We start from the raw sequence: 24,370 nt of genomic DNA on the forward strand, positions 1-24,370 counted from the left end.
CTCCAAAATGTGCTGCATTAACTCTGCTCTCCTCCACCTGCTGTGTATTCTTCACAAGCTTCCTCAACTCTTGTTGTATGATTTCTGCTAAAAATGAACTCAGAGTATCCATGTTCAAAGAGTTAATTTGGTCTCTGCCTGCCTCAACTGGAGAATCATCCATATTGGCAAAAGTCTTCTCAGATTTCTACTGCTTCTGCTTCTTCAAATCTTTAAACCAGTATGGATAGCCATTTTTCTTGAAACAATTTTCCACAAGATGACCAGGAGTGTTACAATAAGTACAAAATATGTCTCCCTTGTTCTTTCCATCTTTCTTCTTGAAGTTGTCTGCTTGATTGTAAGTATTTGCAGATTATCCTGCAGATTTTGCTAATAAAGCACTACTTTCAACAGACTCACCAAAGTTAATATGAACTTGCCGTTGTTTTTCCACTCTCATTACCATAGCATACACCTTGTTTATACTCGGTAAAGGATCCATTACCAATATCTGATCCCTTACATTGTCAAACGAATCATTTAATCCCATTAAGAATTGCATAACCCTGTTGGAGGAGTTGATTTCTTCCATTTTCTTTGAGGCAGAACATGTACAATTTCAACTGCATTTCGGAATTGGTTCCAAACAATTGAGTTCATCCCATAGTTTTTTTAAATTGTTCGAATACACAGCAACAGTATTGTTACCTTGCTCTATTGAAGCTATTTGTCTCCTGAGTTGATACAATCGCAGTCCATTACTTTGTCCAAATTTCTCTTTTAATTCCAACCATAATGCCCTAGCAGTAGGAGTATACACAAATGCCTCTGTCATCTCCTTTGACATCAAGTTCAATATCCATGAAATCACTATACAATCTACATGACTCCATTCTTCATATTCAGCTGATGTAGGATCAGGTTCCTCGCAAGTACCATATATAAAGCCTAATTTGTTCTTGGCCTTTAAAGCAATTCTCATAGACCTATTCCAAATCATGTAATTGTTCATGTTAAGTAGATTAGTTACGAGAGTTATCCCAGGATGATCGGACGAGTGCAACTGCATTGACGTCTTCACCGAACGATTGCTCGAAGCCTGGTTTCCATCTCCTGTACTCGCGCTTCCGTCAGTCATCTTCGCAGAGATAATACTCTCGAAGCAAGAAGAAAAAAAACTTCAAATACAGACTACTCCAGCGTAGCGCACAAGATTCAGAACCGCAACTCTGATACCATGATCAGAAACAGAAGAAAATTGATCAGAAATAGAAGAAAATATTCAAGAACAATATCAAAGCAAACACAGATGCAGAGGAGCACCAAAGAAGAAAAGAAACTGCATTTGTGTGCGTTGATTAATTAGCTCCACTGTACAGCTATAAATAGATGCAGGATAACCGACTAACTAACAAGAAAATGCTGACTAGGACTAACCACCGTAACTACCTCTAATATCTGATTGGCACTGTAACAACTAACTGACTATTACAACTGTACATAATATTCTTCACAGAGGAAGCCATTGATTCCAAACAATCTTTCTTCGAGTCATTGGAGGAGAAATGTTTCATCTGTGTTGGGCTTGTACAAGGGAAGACAGTTGTCTCTTTCAAAACCCATTTCGAGTTTCTTTAAGAATAGCCCATTTCATCGGTCATTGCCTTCCAAATGATTAAGATTCCACTTGCTCAAGACCCAGAAACCATGCCTTACTGGGAGATTCTGAAAAGGGTCAAGCCACTGATGGGGATTCCTGGTTTTTTTTTTTTTTTTTTGTTATAGCCTTGTGCTTTATGTATTGCTTCTTTTACTTGGACTACATGGTTGTCACTAGAGGGCTTCGCATTCGTGGACAGTCGAAGTTTAGGTGGTTAGGTTTTGCTGTTACTGCTTGGGATAAAAGGGCAGGATTCCTAGGAGAGGATGATGAAGGGCATGATTTGTTTAAAGGAGAGTGGGTCTAGGATGAACAATACCCCTGCACCAGTAAGGCGGTGGCAACCTAAAGATTGTATTTTACCCAGCTGCTGCTTCTTTTTCTCCCTTATCCTTTTTCTTTTTCTTGATCTGCGAACTCTTAATGGGTAAATTCATTCTAATTTCCCTTGCCATTTTTTTTATAATTTCCTACAAATTTGTAAGGGATTTGGGGATCAGACGTTGTTGTTTTGATTTGAACATTTTGCCACATTAGAGTGATTGGTTGGTGTATGACCATTTGACTCAATGTATTTCAAAGGTACCTGTAAGTCTTTATATAAAATCCAAAAGTAGCCCAGGCTATTGGATGTTTGCTTTTTAATTGGCTACAATATTTAGGTGTGCAATATAGAATATATCATATATATGAGTTTCTAATATCAACTACAGACTCTTTCCTAAAAGTAATCAGTAAAAATTGCATATATCATATATATGAGTTTCTAATATTAACCTCATGCAGGAAATTCAACTTTGAAGTTCAAGGGGTTGCAGCTTTGGAGTTGGGGTTCATTTAATTTTGTTGTGATTTCCTTTCTGGATTTCTGAATTTTGGTCACTGAGGGATTACTCTAACAGTAGATTAATTTTTGTTGGTTATCCTAATTAATTTGCATTTTATTAATGAGGAATGCAGTCAGTGCAAATGGTTGCAGGATTGCTCAAGTGGCTATTAAAGTGAAGAACATTCACTTTAAAGGTTCATGCTTTCATACTTTCTATTTTTTTTTTCATATTTTCAATATATAGATGATTATTTGACGCCATTTAATTTTCTATGTTTTCAAATACTTTGGTTAAAAGAAAGAAAGGATTTTGATAATTGGTTTTCTTGTTATATTCATCATCTAAATTATATTATCAAACATTGTGATTAGGGAAAAAAAGAAGCTTATCTATCATTCTGGATAGAGGGAGCTACGCTATGTTATAGTTATTTGAACCATGCATGCACCCTCTTCTCATTTATTTATAGTTCTTTGTACTAGTAACCACTTGTGCAGAGGTTATTCATCCAAGAAATCATGCCTTTTATTTTTCAAGGGGTTCTTTCTTCCTTTCAACTCACAAATTTGACATCTATAACAAAAACTTCAACCAAACTTGTTTGTATGTATAACCTTACATAGAAACTATTCTTACACACACATGTTATAGCAAGACTATGAAGAAAATTGAATTAGGGTTGAAGGGAGTGAAGCTTGGGTTGACTACTTTGGGTATCACTCATACTAGAAATTTTGTTTTTTTTTCCCACCAAATGAATATTATACATGTTGGAGAGCAATCCAAATACTCATACATTCTCAACACACCACAATAACAACGAGCTTAAAATTTTCTTTCTAGGAATGTTTATTATTGGACAAAATGCCATTAGCTCTGCAGGTACACATGGGATTACTAATTTTGATATTGTAGGCCATATTAGTTGAATAATGGACCAAAAGCTAGAAGTCAAAATATATCTTAGAGGCCTTACTCTGGTCCAATGCATTACCACTATGGGTTTGGTTTGGGTTAGGTGTTGGGTCTGGTTCGGAACAAGGTGGGCCATTTTAGTCATTTTATTCTTTGGTTCTTCTATAGTTTTGCTTAGCATTAGCAATTTAACATAGATCATCTTGTTAATTAGTTAATGACATCAACTTTTTACATATTACAACCTTTGTCAATCAGTATTGAAGGGAGAACCAAATGGATGGTTAAATTTACACCTCTGGAAACCTTCACCTTGTGAATACAGAACAAGGGAATTTCACTGGAGAATTTTCAATTTGCATGGAAGTAAACAAGGCCAACAAGGGAATTTCACTAAAGAATTTTTAATGTGATCTTTGTTGACCGGATGGTTACAGTCCTGCTCATTATCCTTTTCATATTCATAGTTAACGGTTGTTCCAGTGGCATTTCTCCAATTCTACATATTTGAATTCGAATGAATTCTTGATTGATTATGGTGTTTCGATTCTTGATTTGTCAATGTGGGCTGCAGGCACTTCTACTAAGACAGTTTTTAGAGGTGTTGAAACATGGAAAAAGGAAACCATAATAAAAAAGGTAATCCATAAATCACTAATTTTCTATGGCAGTGTTTTTATACCATCTAATTGAACTTGATCTTAATCATTTGTTCTTCCCTCCTCATAAATAAAAGATTCTAGACAAGAATATTGGGTTTCTCATATGAAGCAGACGTTCTTGAATGGCTCATGTGTGGTTATTACTTTTTCTTTTATGGTAAGACTTTGAGCTATTTATGTTTGATGTGTATGTTCTGTTTATACTAGGACCATCCTGTTGAGCATGCTATAAATTCATCTTTTGATTTCATTAGGGTTTGATTGATTTGTTACTTCGTTGATGGTTATACACGGGAACTAAGCAAAGTTGGGGACTCTTTTACACCATCTGATGTTGAAAAAGCTCTATGGAACTCCTCTGTAAGTGTTAAATTGCTTATTTATACCATATGAATAAGGTTAATATTTTATCAAAAACAAAGAATAAGTTAATGTTATTTATTTGCTTTAGGTTGGTTAAACCCATACTAAATGGAGAAGTTTAATTACAATTAATGGTTTGTAAATAGTCATCTAGTCTTTTTTTATTTTATTTTAAAGAGTCATTCATCTAATTTGTTTCCATCACCTTTCTTGTTCAGGTAGTCTTTCAGCTATTAACATTGATGATTGATATATGCAAACTGACATCTTCCAAGAAAAAAAAATATAATAGAACTATAAGTTATGATTATGAGCTTTTCAAGGTCAGCGAAAGGATATATCTGGCACAACTTGTGAATGGGTAGAATGGATTCATTATTTGGAATATTTTACATTTTTTATCTATTAAATCCAAACCAGTCATCCTAATGTGCTTTTATGTGTTCCAATCTAATTACATTAACTCTGTCATGCCATAGAGGTTTCAATTTGGTTTGGTTAATGTACTAGTTGCATAATTCATTTATTGATATGCGAATGTTAAATTATGATGCCTCCTTGAATGTCTTGTTTTTTATACATTTTTTATGGTTATTTCATTTACTTTACATTCTTTAACAATTTATATGTTTTTGATTTACAGGTTCAACAATTATGCCAAGTGGATTTGCATTGGAAGTTGTGCTACCTTATTCCATAAATTGAATTTTTTAAAGTCCTTGTATTTTATTTAAGTTGCTTAACTTTTCATGTATCAATTGTCATGAATTATTTATTAAGTAGGTATTAAAGTGATGAATCAATAAAAAGTGGAGGTCCCAATAAATATCGGAATTATATATATATATATATATAAACTGACGGTCATGTACCGCCAGATTAGCCATAAACAAGACCAAAGGTGGCGGTCATCTGAATCTAAGCCAGTGGTTCAGACCAGCACATAAGGGTTCGACTAAAACGTAAGGTGGCGGTCAACTAGGAACAAAGCCGGCAGTTCAAACCGCCACCTAAAGAACCAAACATTTTTTGACAAAATCTAAGCCAGCAGTTGAAAACGCCACCTTTAATAACACTAAGCCGACGGTTTTGATAGACCGTCACATTAAAGAAATTTGGACTACCTCAAACCAACCACCAAAGGCGGCGGACTCTTTTATGTAAGACGACGGTCTTGATCTAGGCCAGCTGCTACTTAAACGGCAGGCCAATGAGTGCCGCCTTAGATCTAAGCCAGCGGTTATACAGCTGCCGCTTTAGACTGTTTTCCTTGTAGTGAAAGTTGTAACTCTTGAATTGTTTGTAAATAACTTTGCTTAAGTGAATAATTGGCCTTAACAACAAGTCCAGTCTCACTTAGGTTTATGCCGGGTCATCCGGGTTAATGTATTTATATAAATCCCGCTGTCTTACATTTTCTCCCTTCTCTATCTAATATCCTTCTACTCTTCTTGTTACCAAAATCGTAACTCAGCATCACCGGCATCTAGTTTGACCTTCTCCCTTAGTCTTGAAACAACTTTGCTAACCTATATAATCAATACCCCCAAAAGGGCTTCACTTGTGCTACATCACATACCCCAAATTAGTAGTCAAAAACTACATTATTGTTTAAAGGTAGAAAGTACCCTATGGATTAAATTTCATAATTACATATGGGGGTATATTTTGTTTCTTCATTCAAGATGTGCCCAAACCAATAGGGAAAGAATAATAATCCAATAGAAAATTAATCGAAAGTATAAAAACACCTTGAATATTAGATTAAATAAAAGCTAACATGATCCGTTTTCACTACAAGAAAAAAGCTCAAAGGCGGTGGTCGCAAGACCGCCGGCATAGCCCTTTAGACTGCCGCCTCAGAGGTAAGGTGGCAGCCCTGAGTTTGCCCCCTAAACCATTGCCGGTCAAGGTCAAGACTGCCGCCTTTGAGAACTGGGCCAATGAAGTTCAATCATTCCTAAGCCAGTGGTATGTCATAACCGCTAGCTTAGAGCTTCTTGGACCCAAGGTTCAAAATTTCGCAACGTATCAGACCGTAGCATTCCTTTTTGTATGTATCTGTATCAGACCATTTTGTTTGTACAAGTCCCCTTCTCTCTCATTGATTTCATTAAATTATATTTAAGGCCGAATTACCTCTCATTAATTATATATTTACTCCTATATTTAGATGAATTTCTCCCTCATTAATTAGTTAATTATTCCTATAATTAGTGCATAATTTTAAATTTGAATTTCAGTTTTAGCACGTAATTGGAATTCTCTTCTCATTAGTTTCATTAATTAATAACCCTCTTTCTCATTAAATTTGTTTTGTTAGTATAAAACTACAAATTAACAATAGCAAGATCCAAACCCTAAACATTAGGCTTTAAGAACTAGAGGTTCACCACTAAGCCACACCCATTTGCTTGTTATTTGTTTATGCATTTTTTTTAAATAATTTTTCTCTTTTTCTTAGTGTATGCTTATCAGTAAATGTTAGAATTAATTATTAAAATTCATGTATTAATAAATATTAAGATAAATTATATTGATTATTTTAAAACTAATGTATATAAATATACATTTTACTATTTTAGTTTTTTTTTTGTTTTTTCACGTTTTAGTTATTTTGTCATTTGGAAATAGTTACTAAGTGTGTCTCGATATCTCAAAATTTATATAGACCATTAAATTGCAGTTTTTTACCCTTAAATAGCTTATTTACAATCATCTAAAACTTGTAACTATCATTATTAATACATTTTTTAGAATTTATTTAAGCTTTTTAGCATATTTATGCATATCTTGATTTTTTGACCGTATCCAAAGCGTATCCCAATACGTCTCTTCAAATTATCTTTCCGATAACCTTACGTTTCTGATACTTTGAACCTTGCTTGAACCACCATCTTAGATTCGTCAAAATGCTACTTCCCTTTTTAAGGTGTCGATCAAGACCGCCGCCTTAGAGCTCTTTGGACTGCAACCTTTAGGTCCGTTGATATGTTATTACCATTTTTAGGTGGCAGTCAGGACCACTGCCTTAAAGCTCTTTGGACCGCCGCCTTAGGTCTATTGATATATTGCTTGGGTTTTTAGGTGGCAAGCATGACCGCCGCCTTAGAGCTCTTTTATGTCCAAGGTGGCATTTGTATGACTGCCGGCTTTGATTTTTTTATTTTTTATTATTTATATCAATTTGATTTCAACATTTTTTTGGCACCTGTTTAATACAAATCTCATGATAGATAATGCATACAAATCAATTTAAATAAAAAACTTTTAACTAAATTATTAATTATTATAATATCCAAAACAAATTGCTTAAATACAATATCCAATTAACATAAAAACAATACAAAAAATAATACAAATGCAACTTATTTCCATTCAAATATTTTCTTACCAAAAAAATCAATACATTCGAATCAGAAATTAATACTTGTTAAGTTTCAAATGAATACAAATTAATAAATGAGAAACATCATGGCATTGTGCCTGTGTGGGCTCAAGAACAATAGTCAACGGAACACCAGCAACCAAAGAGCTCTGAAATTCCTTTCTGAGATGTCAACTCTAACAGTGCCCAAACTTGTAGGATCTGTTGACCTACAAGAACGGGACAGAACATGTATTTTAAGCCATTTTGAATGATAGCAAGTACATTCTTTATGACTAGATTATATTTCCTGGATGCATGAAGTATAGAAAGAACACGATGAAATGGTAGGAAAAAAGTCCTTTCTAACAGAGAGAAAGCAATAGATAAACTTTAAATGGTTTAGAAGAGTTAAATGTTTTACATTATTATATTAAAACTTGTCAACTTCAAGCATAAGAAAATTTAACAGAAAAGAGGGGAATATTGTTGCCGACAAAAATTGCTAATAAAATCAATACTTCCTAATATAGCCCAAGTTAGATGCCAAATGTCCTTCAACAATAAATGTGTGCATTTATTGGGAAAAGTCAAATCTGACCACTACAGTTCCTTGGGAAAACTTTATAAAAGAATGTTGTGTATAAAAGCCAATGAATGAAAATTTCTCGACACAAGTTTGAAAATTGTATTTTGATTTCATTTTTAAGTTCCCATCATACAAAAAAGTGTTTTAACAGTTGCCCAATTTGAAGACTGACCGGTCATCTCTATAAATTAGGCATTTGATGCAACTTATAAATTTTTAAGTTCCCGTGTATTAATGATGTACACAATCTGGATCCAACCTAAGTGTGATCTAAATAGTATAAAAAAAGATCCAATTCAACTCCAAATATAAATAGATGAAATTTGCATCTAGGTATATCATATTCAAATCAGATTCCTTTGCAGTCTGCTAACTTCAAATCATTTGGTGCCAGCTAGAGTTGCCAAGCAATTTCAATAAAGAGAGATATCATAACTATATTTCATTTCCTTTTTGTATCTTAACTATCTAAAGCCCATTTTAACCCAACCTTTCCTAATTAGACCCAAGCTCAACCAACATAGCTGAACCTAGTCCAACTTAACCCAACCATAGCGGATCCCAACCTAACCTAGCTGAACCCAATCCAGCCTATTTAAACTTGCCTGAACCCAGTCCAACTTAACCCAACCATAGCTAAACCTAGTTGAACCCAACCCAATCTAGTTAAACTTACTGAACCTAGTCCCAAGTCCCAACCTTAGCTGATCCTAGTCCAAACCATAGGTGGACCCAATCCAACTTGTTGAACCTACAACACTTGCTCAAACTTAATCCCAAGCACAGCTGAACCTACACCTTTACATGTCTATAAATCAGTAGTTTTGGTTACTGACCCTTATATCTGCTGCAAACTACAACAGTAGTTCAGCCTTGAACCCACTACCCACCTTCTCACTACTGTAATTTATATTAGTTAACCAGCCTTGAGCCTACCTCCTTAGACTCCCCCTCCAATTGCTGCAATTTACAGTAGTGAATCAATCCCAAAACCACCTCCCTTAAACCTTCCAACTGCTATAATTTACAGCAGGAAACCAACCGTGGACCCACTACTAAGAGACATCCCAGCAATTGCAAGTTGCAGCAGTGAACACATCTCCCACTTCCGTAAGGACCATCCAACTACTACAATTTGCAGCAGAAAACTAGCACCAAGCCAACCCAAAGCCACCCCCTCTAACCTCTCTATCTACTATAATTTACAACATATAAGCCAGCCTTAAACCCACTCCCTTTACCCCAGCCAACTGCTGTAATTTGCAGCAGAAAACCAGCAGTAAAACAGTCCCAAAACCACTTCCTTTAACCCTCCATCTGCTGTGATTTTATAGCTGAAAGCCGGCCTTCAACCCACTCCCTTTACCCCATCCAGCTGCTGTGGTTTGAAGTAGAAGCCCAGCAGCAAACCAGTCCCAAAACCACCACCTCAGACCCCCTCTCACTGTTGTAATTTACAGCAGTGACCTACAATAGAAATCACCACCTTAGATCCCTTCTCACTGCTGTAATTATAGCAGTAATTTACCCCAAACCCATTTCCTCTAACCCCTCTATCTAGTGTAATTTACAACAGTAAACCAAATCCGAACCCACTCCCTTTACCCATCCATTTGTTATAACTTGCAGCAGAAAACCAAAGACCCAAGCAGCCCCAAAACCACTTCCTTTAACCCCTCTGTCTACTGTAATATACAGCAGTAAGCCAAACCTGAACCCACTCCCTTTTCCTCATCCAACAGCTACAATTTGCAATAGGAAACCAAACCCAATCTGTCCAAACTTAGTCCCAACCTAGGCTGAACCTAGCCAAACTCAATCCAACCCAACTTAGCTGAACCTGGATGAATCTAGCAATCCAACCAGTGTAAACTTGCCTAAATCCGGTCCAACTTGTTTAAATCCAGTCCAACACGTTACATATGCCTATAGTGGTGGTCACAAGGACTGCCGACTTTAACCGTTTTTCTTGTATTGGCCCTCCCAAACGGATCTCAATTGTTGACAAACTGAGGTATCCTGTTAAGGGGACCCAACAGAGATTAGCAGTTCAAGTAGACTTTTATTGTTGGGTGGTTATTGCAATTTTACTATGACTTAATTTAAGAATAGGACACAAGATTTGAAGATAAGTGACTGCCAATAAATAAGAATAGGGTATTTTTGCCCACATGTAATTTCCTGTGAGGCTAAATGAGGTCATTTCTGGTTTTTTGAAAATTTTCTAAGGACACATGTGATGATATTCTACTGGTAACAGGTGTTAGCCTTGTCCTGCCACATTAGCAGACAAGGGAGGCTACAGTCAAGCAAGAAAGGCGAGGAGAGGTTCAAGTATTTCTCACAAACCTCAGGGGAGGTTTTAAGTATTTACCCCCAAGATAATTTGATTACTGATCATTTTTGTAGTACGCAAAAAGCATCGTATCTTTACACATTCAATATACTGGAGATTAAATGGTGGTCATGGGGCTTTAAAGGTTTAATGTTCTCTAACAAGCCTAAAGTAGGAATGCAACCAACAAGACTTTAATTCAGCTAAGGCAGCAGTCTCATAACGATTCACAGTAATGCAGTCATAAATAATTAGGCTGGCCACATACCTCAAAGGCACCAGTAAAACTCCATTTAAGTTGATTTGTTTGAGGCAAGGGATGACAACTGATATAACAGGCATTGTTAGCCTATACCTTGCAATCAATCTGCATGAACAAGTACATTTAGATTGTCAGGTGAGCGTACAAATAAAACACACAACTGCATATGTTGATTAATTTCTCTAGTACAAGACCCAGATAAAACTAGCTACCCAAAGATCTTGTTGAAAACAAAGAGGAAAAAGGTTTTTTTAATAGCGAGGGCAGCCAAACATAATCATCAAATTTCCTTTAAATAGCCAAACATTTACATTCTAACGTTCATCAGGATTCAGGAGATTACCTAGCAGCCCTTCCAGATGAAGCAAAACAAATAATAACAGAAGCCTTCACCTTAATTGCCGCACGTACCTAGATAAAGAGCATCAAACATTAGCATACCTCTCAACAGAGCAACTTTTAATGCAGTGATCAATGATTAATGATTAATATTATACTGCATCAAAAAAAAGGTTAAAAGTGAAATTCCAAATGAAATACCGCAGAAGAAGCAATGGATTCCAAGTGGGTCATTGGTTCTCTAACATATTTGACAGACTTCTTGAAATATAGATCTTGGTTGAAAACCTTCTCTGCCTGCACGTTTAGCAATTTAACTATATAAGCAAGGGTACATGAACCTCGATAAAAGCCAGCTATAAAAGCTCAATGGATATTGCCAATAGATGATATATAAATAATAGAAATCAAAAAGAGCGGGAAAACTTGTGACTAAAAGTTGGAGGCCAATCTCCGTTACACAAAATCTATAGATGTCTCAATTCCATGCACAGGCACATGGAATCAAATACAACCCCTGCTAAAACTAAAGAAACCAACAATGAAACACATTTAAATGAGAAAAACGCAACCAAGATTTTTCAGGCAAGATAGAAATACAGCTTTCCATCATTTCTGAAAGCCACTTTCTTATTCATCTATGTAACTTATTAACGAATAGAATGGCACTATATATATTCATGCAGGACATCTTACCCTTATGATCGCTTTTTTATCAGTGTAATCCTTATGATCTTTGAGTTGCTTAGTTGGGGAAAGATGGTTTAGGGACTACCCTTCATGTTTTATTGTTCTTGGGGGGTGCAGGTGCACCATTTTTCCTTCTCCTATCTCTTTTCTTTCTCTTTAATAAAGTTGCTAAATCAGTTAATAAGTTGCAGGCTGCACCAGCTTGAGGCATGCATTTCACCTGCAGGAAACAGTCTGCATGAGTCATGTTTAATGGAGAATTGCAAAGCAACAGATGGGCATTAAAGAAACAACCAAGGAGACACCTTTCACCACTAGGTTCTCAGAGCCAATAACATTGATAAACCAAGTCCCTGACTAATACAGATCTTCACTATAATAGTATTTCCAACACCTAAAGGCCCCAAGAAACAAGAATAAAAACAGTTAAAGTTGTTACATGATACTTATGCCCCAATAAATAGCCATCAAAGTTGAGCGAGACAGCATTGAAGGTGGGTTGAGGGGGTACAATGAACTTCCACAGGAAAAGGAGGAGAATTTTATTGGACACCTGGGCAAAACATAGAGAGAAGATTCAATTGATATGTTTCAAAGCATGCATATTCTTTGATGCACAATATAGGTGCTTGCCTTTAACAGAGATAGGATTAGCTGAACGCCTTAGCTGTTCAGCAGGCTGTGGGACCAATAATAACACTCCACATTAATCATAAAATGCATGGGGCCCACAATCATTCAACCTCTTAGTGTGGGTCCAATGTATTTTATCACTGCTGTGGAGGGCCATCATTGGTTCTACAGCCTGCCTCACAGATAAAGTGCTCGGCTAATATGAATTCCCTTTAACACTACTAGCAATTATCATGCCAGTCTAAGGCCCTACAGCATAAAACACCCTCCGCAAACGCATATAAAAATATACAAATAATCTTTACATGCTGATGTAAATGCGGGAAAAGGAAAAGAGACCATGGAAGAAGAAATCAAGTTAACTGATGTAGGATATATAAGGGGGTCCTACAAATTTCTGATCTGTTGACAAGCCTTGAAGGGTGAAGGAAGATAATTTGAGGGATTAATGATTAAGAATGGATACAGAGAAACAATTGGAAAGATTGCTATCCACCAAAGAATGAATAGCAGATTAAGAAGAAAGAGATGAACTCTTGCTTCTGCTGCTGCTTTTAGAGTAGACAACAAGAGATAGTTCAATCATAAAAAGAAATAAGATCGCATGGGAAATTTTAAAGCTTACTGCTTTTCAGTATATATACACACACACACACACAAAAAGACACTAAGCTTATATTTTCTGAGTTTCATAAAATATTGAAGATCAAGTCTTTCATTTTCATTCCAAAAAGCAATATCTTGAAGAGTAATTGTGATGCTCAATGAGAATGGAGTGATACGATGCTTATGCAAGATGTGATTTCTTCATATTTGATTAGTAACCAACTTTTTTTATTGGTAAGTAGTATCCATTTTATTAGTTATGAAAAACAATGACTGAATGAGATATGTATATCAGGTTGCAAGAAATTCCTTTTTTTGCTGGGCTAAACTACCATCTAACCCCATCTTATCACTTTTCCAATAAAATGTTACAAATCCACCCCTTGTTTAGCCTCTGAAGTCTGAACCCATTTGAAGTTAGTACCAACTTTTTTTTTTGATGAATGAAGCTAGTACCAACTTCTCTCATCAGTCGCTTTTCTTCCATGTTCCCTCATAACATATTTATATTGCCACAGAACTTGGCTATTATTTACAATTACCTAGGAGCCCCCTTCAATATATTTCTGAAACCCATGTCTCTACTCAATCATAGGCCTTGTATGACTGCCATAAGCTCAGATTAGTTGCATTGGCAGATTACAGGGTCCACAGAATAGAGTGTTCAGCCTAAACATCGAGGATTTGACCTGACAAATATAATAACCCAGTCTCAAAGGACCCAAGGAGGGGTATCTCATTCAGTCAATACCCTCAATACAGGTTACCTCAAATCCCATGGAGAATTAAAATCCATGACCTTAAGAAGGGGAATAAAGCTTTACATCTAGTAAACCATAATCTCCCACAAGCCATGACTATGCCAGAATCACTTTTCTTCTATCTCCAAAGACACCACCGACCCAATGCCCCAGAATTGACAGGGCTAGTCAGTCAAAGGCAAGTTAAAAGACACCCTCACTAGGAAGGAAAGAAAAAAGAAAGATCCAACCCCACAGGCTGGCAGAAAGCAATAAAATGCCACCACCCGGTCAAAGAATCAACTAAGATACTTTAGAGGTTTTCACCTGTTTCAACAAGCAATCAGTATGACAAAAACCAAATCAGCATAGAAAATATCCTCTTCTATTAAAGAAGACTGAGTATTCCTTCCTTCCCAAATCCCTTAGACAATAGCATATATCATCCATCTTAGAGAAAGTTCCATAATCAAAGAAAAAAACCAAGTTTCTCCCAACATCTATTCCAATGACAGTTCCATAATCTACAGGTATTTCATTTTTGGGTCAATTTCAGCTTTGCAGAGTAGTTATCTATTTTGCACATGTCACAGGAATAGATTTAATGAGTCCAAGAATCAGGATAGCTCAAAGGTGTTAATGAAGTATTAGAATTTCATAAGTTCAAATTGTAGCCACATCAATTTTCTTGCATCCTAAGCTTTAGAATCAAACTTTGGTTTTTCTTTTTTCTGACTTAATTTTGGCCTCATTAGATAGGCTTTTCAGTTGCCTACCCTATGAGACCAAGATATTGTAGATAAAAGGTGTTTTTGGAATGCTATGACCATCTTACTAATAGAGTCAGCTTGTGACAGGATTTCAGTCTTAAATTGTAATTATATTACTATAGTCTATAGATCAAATTTAGGGGAACCTAAGGCTTAGAGTGCTCTATACATGGTTAGTAGTCAGAACCATATATATTCATATACAAGTTTGCATTTGGTATTTATACATCAAAAGACAAATTACAAATCAAAAACGATGTTCTTACACTTATCTCTAAAATGATTGTGGGAGAAATATTCAATGTCCTAGAGTATAACCAGTAACTTTCAAAATTATGGTCTATTTGAAAGTTGTTTTAGTTAATTTAGTGTTAATAGGATTAGTAGTGAGTATTCATAACTGCTTAAGTGTCTAAGTCAGTACAGGTTTGAATGAATAGAATTACATTTACAGTTTTACCATTTCACTACTTAATTTCCAAAAAGCTTAACAAGCTTTCCCATTGGTATGTCCAAAATTCTTCCATATAAGAATTTGAGAATAGAAGAATTTGAGCTGAAAATTCTTCCATATAAGCTGGGGAGAGGAATATGGGGACTCTATTTGAGCCCAGAACAAATTTTCCAAGTTACAGAGATGAAACTCCAATATATCCCTTAATATGATATCCAAATCCTCTCTTAAAACTAGGATAAAAATTGGAGAGATTAGAACCCAAACTGCAATCAGAAATAACCCTCAATCCTGAATGATCAATAGCAAGGGTTGAAACAACCTGTCAAAGGCTTCACCATCAAAATCAATGTTGGGGAAAGAAAATGATTCAGAAAATAGCCTAAGCTAGTTTAAATCTGAACAACAAATGTTAAGACATGCCATAAATAATTCTTCTGTTTCAGAAGGAATCATTTTTATGTTTGTAAACAAAAGGATATTCTCATGAGACTGCAAATCCTTTGATTCTACTTAGGATCTATGGGGAGACATCAGAAATTGTTTCCCATTAAAATGCAAACTTGTAGTTTAGCCAAGTGCCATGCCACCCCTATCCAACAATCTTAACTACACATTGTACTCCCATAAAAATGGATATCAAATATAAATGAAATTGTTTCCAAGGGAAAACTTTGGCTTACAATCATTCCATACTTTTCTAAAGAGACACCGGGAATGGATGCAAATCCGCTTAGCATAAGGAATGAACCTACAAATCATATCTTATAAATTTTAAAATTATATTCAAATGTTTTAACTATAAAAGATAGACAGGGTAAATAAAACTTACATGGATTGAACTCCAAGCAATTGGAACACCAACAATGGTTCCAACTGTTCTAATAGCATCCGTATGGACGCATTAATGGTGCATCACTTATAATTGGAACATTGATCACGACCTCTGTTCATCCATAACCAAGTTGCACACCACCCACAATCTTCTGAGGATCTAAACTTGTAATGGTTGCTTTGGCAACGGATACAAATCCTCCTTGCATGAAAGTCAACAAATTACATTCTGCATTTTCCTGCAAATGCAATTGTCCTTGTCAACAAACACCTTACACTTTCTCATTTGTGTTTAAATCAAATGACACTTACTAAAAACACCTGTGATTCAATGTTGGAGCTAAATTGATGATAAAAGGGACTTTGAAAAGCATGTGTGGAGGAGTGTCTTCACAATTGGGATGATTTACCTCGATCCCTGCATAGAATTAATGAAACATAAATTTCAAATAAATATTTATGCAATCAAGTATAAATTGTTTAGATATAAATATAAACAAGGATGATACCTATCTATTAAGTAATTGAGCTTCCATCGCATCCATCTGTTCTCGCACTAATGTAATTTGTTCTTCCAGCTTCTATGAATGCTCTTCAACTGCTCTTTTACCTTCATTAGCAGCCCTCAAGGCATCTTCATGGCTTTGTCGTAGGCCCCTGAACCTGGACAGAGTTGGGCCTAAACCTATACCACGCACTCGGCCACAACAATCTTGGCCCATCACGCGAGCATAAACATCATCATGTCCTTATTCACTGCCCTCATTTTGAGTGTCTTCCTCTTGAGACATGCAATTTTGCATTTCCTCCTTGGATATTATACAAAACTATTAATAATTCAAAGCAACTTGTTAATTAATACCATTTAATACACACTTGAATAAATATACCATTAAAGAACCCGATCTTGGATCTACAAGTGTCCCATCCTTTTTCCTGTGTGTTGCATAAAATACATCCGTACGTGATACATCAGCTTCCCTCTCTATTTTCTGTTACCATGAAGACAATATGTAATTATTTTTAACACATACAAAATGAATGAAAGCAGAAAGTATAATGAACAAATCAAATCTGCATATTTACCAATTCCTCGTGTACTTGTGCGAAGCTCTTTGCTCCTGCTGTGTGGTTGATTGTCTGTTTGGAGTGGTTAGCTTTGTTGGTTATGGATCTTGTCTATATTAAAGTACAACTAATTTACTTTTCACTCATTCAAATAAAAAACAAAACTATTTAAATGTTTAAGATACTTACAGTCCCTTTTTCAGATCTCCAAAACTGTACCAAATTTCTCCATTGGTGTGCATCAACCCGATTTTCAAGCTGCTCAATTGGTAGTGCATCTACACTATCCGGATCAGGGTCATAATACTTTTTCTTCAAATTGGACTTCCAATCCCTCCACTTTTTACCCAATGACTTCATTGTGTAGTCTTTCATGTCATCTTTCACCTTGAATTTTTTCTATAACCAAAATAATAAACCAATCATCATGTTTGCATAAGAAAAACATCTAAAAAATAAACCAAGAAAACAATGCATTTAATACCTTGATAAGTTTCCATATGTCTTTCTTTGTTTCTGTAGGAATTTCTCTCCAATCATCTATGGCTATGGGCAACTGGTTTGGAATTCGTGCAAGGCTACCCAAAAATCTAACTAAATCCTTTGTTTTTCCATCATTGGGTTGGTCGTATTCATTGAACCCAACTTCAATTTGTTCCCCTTCAGGCATGTTCCATATATCTAGGGCCATGGTGGGGCCTCTTAACCGACGTATTGTATGAGAAGACCCCTCTCCAACATGCCCACTAGAGGACTCATGCCTTCCCAAGTCTGGTGACTGGGTTGGTGATGTAGTATCATCTACACTAGGTGTTAACCTAGTATGAGCCATCGCTTGACTTGCATGTGCCCATATATCTTCTATATTGGGTGTGTTACTAGGGTCAGGCGGGACCCTGATTTACTTGCTCGTGATCGTGTCCCCTTTTCTTTAAGTTTCTTCAATATGTTCATTTTAACCTGTTATAAACCAATAGGGTATAGAGCTTCAAAACCCATAAATTCCTCTTAACTCAAGATACAAGGTTGGAAGAGGTCAAAAATCCAACCACACCTAGCTAAACTTGTATTACTTGCACCATAACGCATTTATAAGATCCATCAATAGTTCAGAACTCAAAACAGAAAATAAAAAATTAATAGTATTTATTCATACACATAAATTGGATGCAGCTAAAGACAATTCAGAAAAGACGATTCATACATTTTTCTTACTATAATATGATGCAGCTAACTACAAAATTTGACATTACTGTGAACATCAAGACCATACAGAAATTAATGGTACTTGTGCATACACAGAAATAAGTAAATTTTGAATTAATACACTCAGGAAAACATTTCTTTTATTCCTTTTGTTTGTTCAACTTTTTCAAGTGCACCACTTATCTAAACAGTTTGATGTGGGGTTACAACAAATAAATGGTGTGGGCTTTTTCAATGAAATTGAATTGGTGCTGCTGGTTACAAATACTGCATATACATGCACGTTCATCTAGGCTTACTGAAAAAATTTGGGCACCCATTTTCTCTTTTCTAAGTGATGAATACTCCTTTAATTTTTTGCTGATAAAAATGCCCTAATTGTTATGCTTGTAATCTTATTCCTAAGATTCTGCCCCCTTTCTTTTTTCCCTCTTCTCATAGGGATCTTTTGAAGAGTTTGAAGCATCATAAGGATGAAGATCTTCTAAAAGGTCAAGCTGTGAAGAACCAACAGGTATGGTGCATTGACCTATTTTTTGTTTTATTTTACTCTCACTTTCTCTAGCACCCGAGCTAGCTAACCATTGATTGTAAATGCAGAACATCTTTTCTTTCTGAGTTTTCTTTTTTGGACAATGGTCAATTTTGTTATATTTTTGTTTCAATATATATTATCTTCTTTCTTTTGGCACTTACTGAAGGATATATATTATGTATCTTTTTGTGATTGGTTGTATTACTTCTCTGAATCTTTTTTTTTTTTTTTTGTTCCTTTTCTGGTGAAAGTTCTGTGGGACAAATCTCTTGAGTTCAGATTTCTTCTGTAGAAAGCATTTTCAAGTTCAAATAAGCTACCACAAGTTTTGCTTTGGTTTTGTCCCGGAGAATAAAGAAAATGTAAAAACTGGTTTCTTGCTACATATCTAGTGAATGGATCACAAATTGTTTGCAGGAACCCATGAGATCCTCATTCTGTGATTCTGATGAAGCAGTCAAGAAAGCATATTCAGACCTCATAACTTCATCTAATGAGGTTTTGGATTCCTTGTTGGAATTGCAGGAGGTAAATCTTCGTACTCAATTATGTTGATCTGCACCTCATACATTTTTGCTTCTTTCCAGGAATTTTTTTGAGTGCTTATATTATGACACTATACCATTTCTTTGGTTGTTTTGGTGGGATTTTCAATATTTCAAGCTGTGTTTGGATTGTAACAGTAGAATGGATTTGAACTTCAATTCTGTGTCAATTTCATGGAAATGAATGGCCATCCTCCTGGAAGAATTCTGCTAAAACATTGGATTCAACAGTCTTTTTCTTTGTTTCTCTGGATTTGATGCCTCTGAAAGAAACCCAAATGATGGAATCTGGAGATTTACAGAATTTAAAAATCCAAATCTACTTCCAATTTCCAGTTTTCCACATCTGCCCTAACCCAAATGCATCGTGAGTTTTATTCAATTTTTTTTTTTTTGAGGGGGTTCAAGAAACGTGTGGTTCCTTTTGAGAAGGTGGTGTTTTCAGCTTATGAGTTTGTATGGAAATGATATGCTATTATATTTAGATGAAAAAGTTGGATATCAGGTTACTGTCTAGTCCTAACTTCTTGAAAAAGAATTATTACACCATATGAGAAAAGTCTGAGAATTTTGTGTCTCCTACATTTTTATCCAATAACAAAACAAGGTCAGCTCATGATCTTGGTTTAAAGGTGTATTTTGTTATTTATAATGATCTGTCTGCCCCAGTCATTATGAACTGAGAACAAGAGATGGAGAGAAGCCAATAATGATCTGTCTACCCCAGTCATTATCTTACATACTCGTAAAAAAGATTGATTACAAAGACTAAAAACACCCTTAATGGGGCGGCTACTGTTCATAACATAAAAATAGCTCCAAAAAAACAACATAAACTAATAGGCCTTGGGTCCAATTACACTAAGGATCCAATAACACTGACTAATGATTATAAAGAAAGAAGATTATAAGAAACTGCTGTATCTCAGCAATATCAACAATAGATCTGGACAGAACATACAAACTGGCACTCCTTCAAGTTTCTCTTCTTCTTTTCTATATTCTTCAATGACTGATTTGACTTAGAAGGCATCCTGATGAGCTGGACAAATTCTCTAAATGTATTGGTATTATTTGGGATCAGTTCAAGGATCAATGTGATTGTGTAATTTTTTAATCTCCCTCAGGAGCCTACAAGTTGTTATTACCATGTGTTATTCTGTAGAACACAGGAACCCAGCCCATAAGAGAGCTACTGTCTCCACATTTTTGTGAACCACCAGCTTTTCCGATCTATCAAAAGTTTTCCAAAGCTCCTTCCAAATAGCCCAACAGTTTTCAAAGGGAATCAAAGATCACAAAACATCTCATTTGTAGGAATTTGGGACAGGCCATCCTTTGTTTCAGTGTTTTGGTGTCTCTATCATTGCACTTGGGGCTTTTGGTTAGGTAAGGGTGGAAAATGAAGAAGGGAGGGATGGAAGGTTGGAGAGAATTGGGGGGTGGGTGTGGGGGTCGTTAATCTGTTTATTGGTAGGGTTATTATTTAAAACTACCCTTCCCTTTTTGGTCAATTCTCATAGTCACCCTTACTTTTTTAAACCTCCAAAGAACCCCCTGTCAGATATTGCTGCTAGGACACATAAATGGTTTCGGTGGTCTTTATAAAATCCCAGTTACTACATTCAAAAGTAAGACTAAAGTTGGGTGGTTTCGGTTTATGGTAAGTAAACTTGCTTTCTAACACCCATGATCTTGTATATACGGCCCAGTTCTACACTTCCTTCAGATTTCAAGCTTCCTAACTAAAACCTAGTTTTGTTAATCTTTGTAGCTCTCTCTCTCCTAAAGCCGATGGTAGAGAATTTTTTAATTGAGCTCACATCTTCTGTGACTACAGTCAAACCCTTTTTTAACTCTGTCTACAATACCTGTCAGTTGCAGCCCATCTCCTAGTCTAGAAATGCTAATACCAAGCTATCTTGGGCCAATATTTGTTGAACCAAGAAACAATGGGAATTGACATGCTGTATCCAAGTGATTTGGCACCTAGAAGAGCATGTTCTCATGGAGATGCATAGTTAATCTCTTGACTAGTCTCCTCTTCTTTTTTCTTCCCCTTTTTTTTCTTTTTTTTTTTTTACTTGTTATGCACAGTTGAATCTTTTACAGTCGTGATTAGTCTCTTCATCTTGGAGATCTCTTCTGAATTTGGATCTTATGACAGGCAACTTGAGGATAGAGAATAAAAGCTCCAGCCCTTTTATTTCTCTTTTCTGTTATAATCCTTTTTTTCCTCTTCTTTACTAATTAGATGACAACCTTTGCACTTACAATAGATTTTGGCTTGTACTCCTCTCATTTTATCAAGTGGCTTAGAACTGTGAGAGAAAATTAATTAGAGAAGCAAAGTCTACAGTTTTAGTAGCATTATGAAGGCATCAATGGGTGGTTCTTTTTTTATCAAGATTGGATCCAATCCATTGTCTTCTCCGTTCATGTTATTGGGTTGGAAAGACATCCTTTAATCTGCTAGTAAAATAGTTCAAAAAGATTAGTGCTGAGATAACATAGAGGTTATGTGTCCCACTCTCAACAATTGGTTGGATGAATTGGCCCGAGAGGGATCCAAGACTCTTGGTGATCCATTAGCTTCCGTGATTGCCCGATCTAGTGAAGTGGAATACACTCTGCTGTTAGTCTTTTTCTGGTGATCTGATCCAGTTGTGTTTCAGATTATTTTTTCTTTTTTTTTATTGTTCTGTTTCAGAATTTTAATAATGTTAACCTTAACACTTAGTGTATGATATTGTGACAAAAACGAAAAGCTTTAAGTAACTGCATATGCATCCATAAAAGAAAAAGAAACTGCATGTATATGCAACAGTTTGCATCAGATATCTGTCAAGAAGAAGATATAGAAAGTGAATGCAACAATCCATACAGAAAAGCTTTCAGTAAATGCCTAATGGGCAGTTGGACTTGAAACTCCAGAATAGTATCTAACTCTGATTTCCAAACTGCTCTGAGAAAAATGAAACTGCTGAATGACAGAAAAAAAAAATACTCTCATTTGGCTAGATCTGTGTGTATAATAGAATTCATAACTGATGAAAAATTACAATTGTACTCCTTTAAGTAAAAAACTAAAAGATTTAAAAAAAAAATCAAGATCATCAGTTCCGAAACTAGAGATAGAATAAGGGAAAACAAAAATTGCTAGAGAAAGAAACTATTGTCTAGAGAATAAGGGAAATCAAGATAAGTTCTGAAACTAAAAGATTTAAACTAAAAACAAAAATTGCTAGAATGAACATCTTTTGATGAAGAAATTATTGTCCGTAGATGATTGTAATGGATACTTAAAAGATGAGAAAGAAACTAGCGATAGAATAAGGGAAAATAGTAGTAAACCCACCTTGAGAATGGCAGAGGAGGAAGATGGTCGGCTGGTTCTCACTTCTCACTGTTCACTGCCGCTGAAATTTCTGTTTTCTCTGGAAAGAGAACCCTCCTATCTTGTCGAACAGGAAAGACTTCGCGCGGGAGAGAAAATTTTTTACTCTCCCGCATTAGACCAGTTTGTTGTAAAATCCACCGGTTCATTAAACGATTAGATCGGTTCATTATAAAATCCGTCGAGTTTATTAATAAAAACTGCCACGGCAGCATTTAAAACCGCCGCCTTAGATATCCTTATAGTGGCGGTCAAAAAGAATGCCTCCAACTGTGGGTTGTAAAGTTTCCATACATAGCACCGTGTGCTTTGACATCAATTTCAAATTTTCAAATATGCAAGAATAATTGACTCAGATAAGAAATTGTTATCAATATTTTATGCATGTAAGTGCACATTTTAAACAAGGTATAAGTGTGTTTCCAAGTTGTTGTGCCAATCAAGAAATAGAGAGTATGGATTCTATGCACTTATAGATAGACCTAAAATCTACATGACTCATTTTTGTTTTTATAGTTAACCCATAAGTTAATTTCATAGTTACAAGGGTGACAAAGCAAGGCCAAGGAATAGAGTACCACTTTGTTGCCTAAGCACTTATTAGGTCACCTGGCTCCAGATAGGAAGTAGCTTTTAGACAAAATGACCCTTGAGCTTTGGTTAGCTAGGCCAAGTCCTTTGATGAGCTATAACCATAGAAAACACTTCAGTAAGAGCAGTGCATTGTGCTTGAAGAAAAAAAAGGTTAAACAAGTGATGATGAAGAATAAGTTAGTTCGTGGATGTTGGACGATAGAGGAGAGCTTTGAAAGTTGAAGCGCTAAGGAATTCTTGTTTGAAGAAATAAGAATCAGGGGTGTGCTGAGCTTGAAGATTGGGGAAGTAAAGAAGGCAACCATGTTGTTAAAGGGCATTGAAGTGATTGACTGGTTTAAGGAGTTTATTAGTGAAGCAAGTGCTAAAGGGAAACAACCAAACTAGGAGTATGGCACTGAAGAAGGTAAAAGATACGTGTTAGAATGAAAGAGGAATACCAAAGGCTTATATTTGTCTCTTCTTGAATATTTTGGGAAGGGCAGGAAGCAATTGGTTTGCTTCCTTGAAGGAAGACGAGCAAGGTTGGAAGGATGTAAGTGCATTGCTATTAATGGAGTTTGTTTCACACTTGGGGGCATTCCTTTTTTGGATATTAAGAATGAGGAAATTAAAGTTGGTCAATGGGATTTTGGTTCCCATTAACCAAGAATCCCATGTTCTTTTCTCATATTAATGTGGGGATCAGGGAAAGTTTATTTTCCTGGGTAAGTCATGATACAAATCTCCTATACCAAAGGGAAAAGTTTCCAACACTTGAATGGGATAAAAATGCCCCTTTTAATAATGGATTTTTATGGATAAAATTATCATTTTCTTTTTTTTTTTACCTGGAAAATAAAAGAACATGGATAAATACACTTACCTGAATAAGTGTTTCCTAGGAAAAACTTACCTAGGTAATTGCATTTACCTGAATAATTAAATAATTTACTAAAAAGTGAACAAGAACTGACAACATCAAAAATGGAGGGTTAGAGAAAAAAAGAAAAAA

The 24,370-nt window shown here is 35.7% G+C and overlaps 1 protein-coding gene and 1 long non-coding RNA gene across 9 annotated transcripts in view; one reads left to right on the plus strand and one right to left on the minus strand.

Annotated features, from left to right (window-relative positions):
* Nucleotides 1–7,666: 7,666 nt before the first annotated feature.
* Nucleotides 7,667–17,900, minus strand: LOC148855005 (uncharacterized). 8 transcript variants are annotated; one of them, XM_088983020.1, is made up of 14 exons: nt 17,584–17,900; nt 17,289–17,498; nt 17,118–17,171; nt 16,922–17,023; nt 16,541–16,840; nt 16,344–16,449; nt 16,030–16,270; nt 15,894–15,948; nt 12,434–12,547; nt 12,001–12,214; nt 11,506–11,601; nt 11,309–11,376; nt 10,972–11,070; nt 7,667–8,009 (listed from the first exon to the last, which is right to left on the minus strand). In XM_088983020.1, the coding sequence occupies exons 1-5, from the start codon at nt 17,788–17,790 to the stop codon at nt 16,781–16,783; spliced, it is 633 nt and encodes a 210-aa protein (XP_088839146.1). In that variant the 5' UTR covers nt 17,791–17,900; the 3' UTR covers nt 7,667–8,009; nt 10,972–11,070; nt 11,309–11,376; nt 11,506–11,601; nt 12,001–12,214; nt 12,434–12,547; nt 15,894–15,948; nt 16,030–16,270; nt 16,344–16,449; nt 16,541–16,780. The 8 variants fall into 8 exon arrangements, with proteins under 8 accessions (XP_088839146.1, XP_088839147.1, XP_088839143.1 ...); XM_088983021.1 differs by having other exon boundaries at nt 15,881–15,948; XM_088983017.1 differs by having other exon boundaries at nt 16,353–16,449; nt 17,118–17,210.
* Nucleotides 17,901–18,596: 696 nt separating this feature from the next.
* The window catches only part of LOC148855006 (uncharacterized), a 34,795-nt gene continuing 29,021 nt past the window's right edge, over nt 18,597–24,370 (plus strand). The window contains exons 1-2 of the long non-coding RNA XR_016095088.1: nt 18,597–18,819; nt 19,258–19,368. This is a non-coding gene — a long non-coding RNA (uncharacterized LOC148855006). The remainder of the gene's footprint in view (nt 18,820–19,257; nt 19,369–24,370) is intronic.

Source organism: Nelumbo lutea, chromosome 4 (assembly GCF_056320005.1).
Source record: "Nelumbo lutea isolate HS-2025 chromosome 4, American lotus-T2T, whole genome shotgun sequence".
NCBI lineage: Eukaryota > Viridiplantae > Streptophyta > Magnoliopsida > Proteales > Nelumbonaceae > Nelumbo > Nelumbo lutea.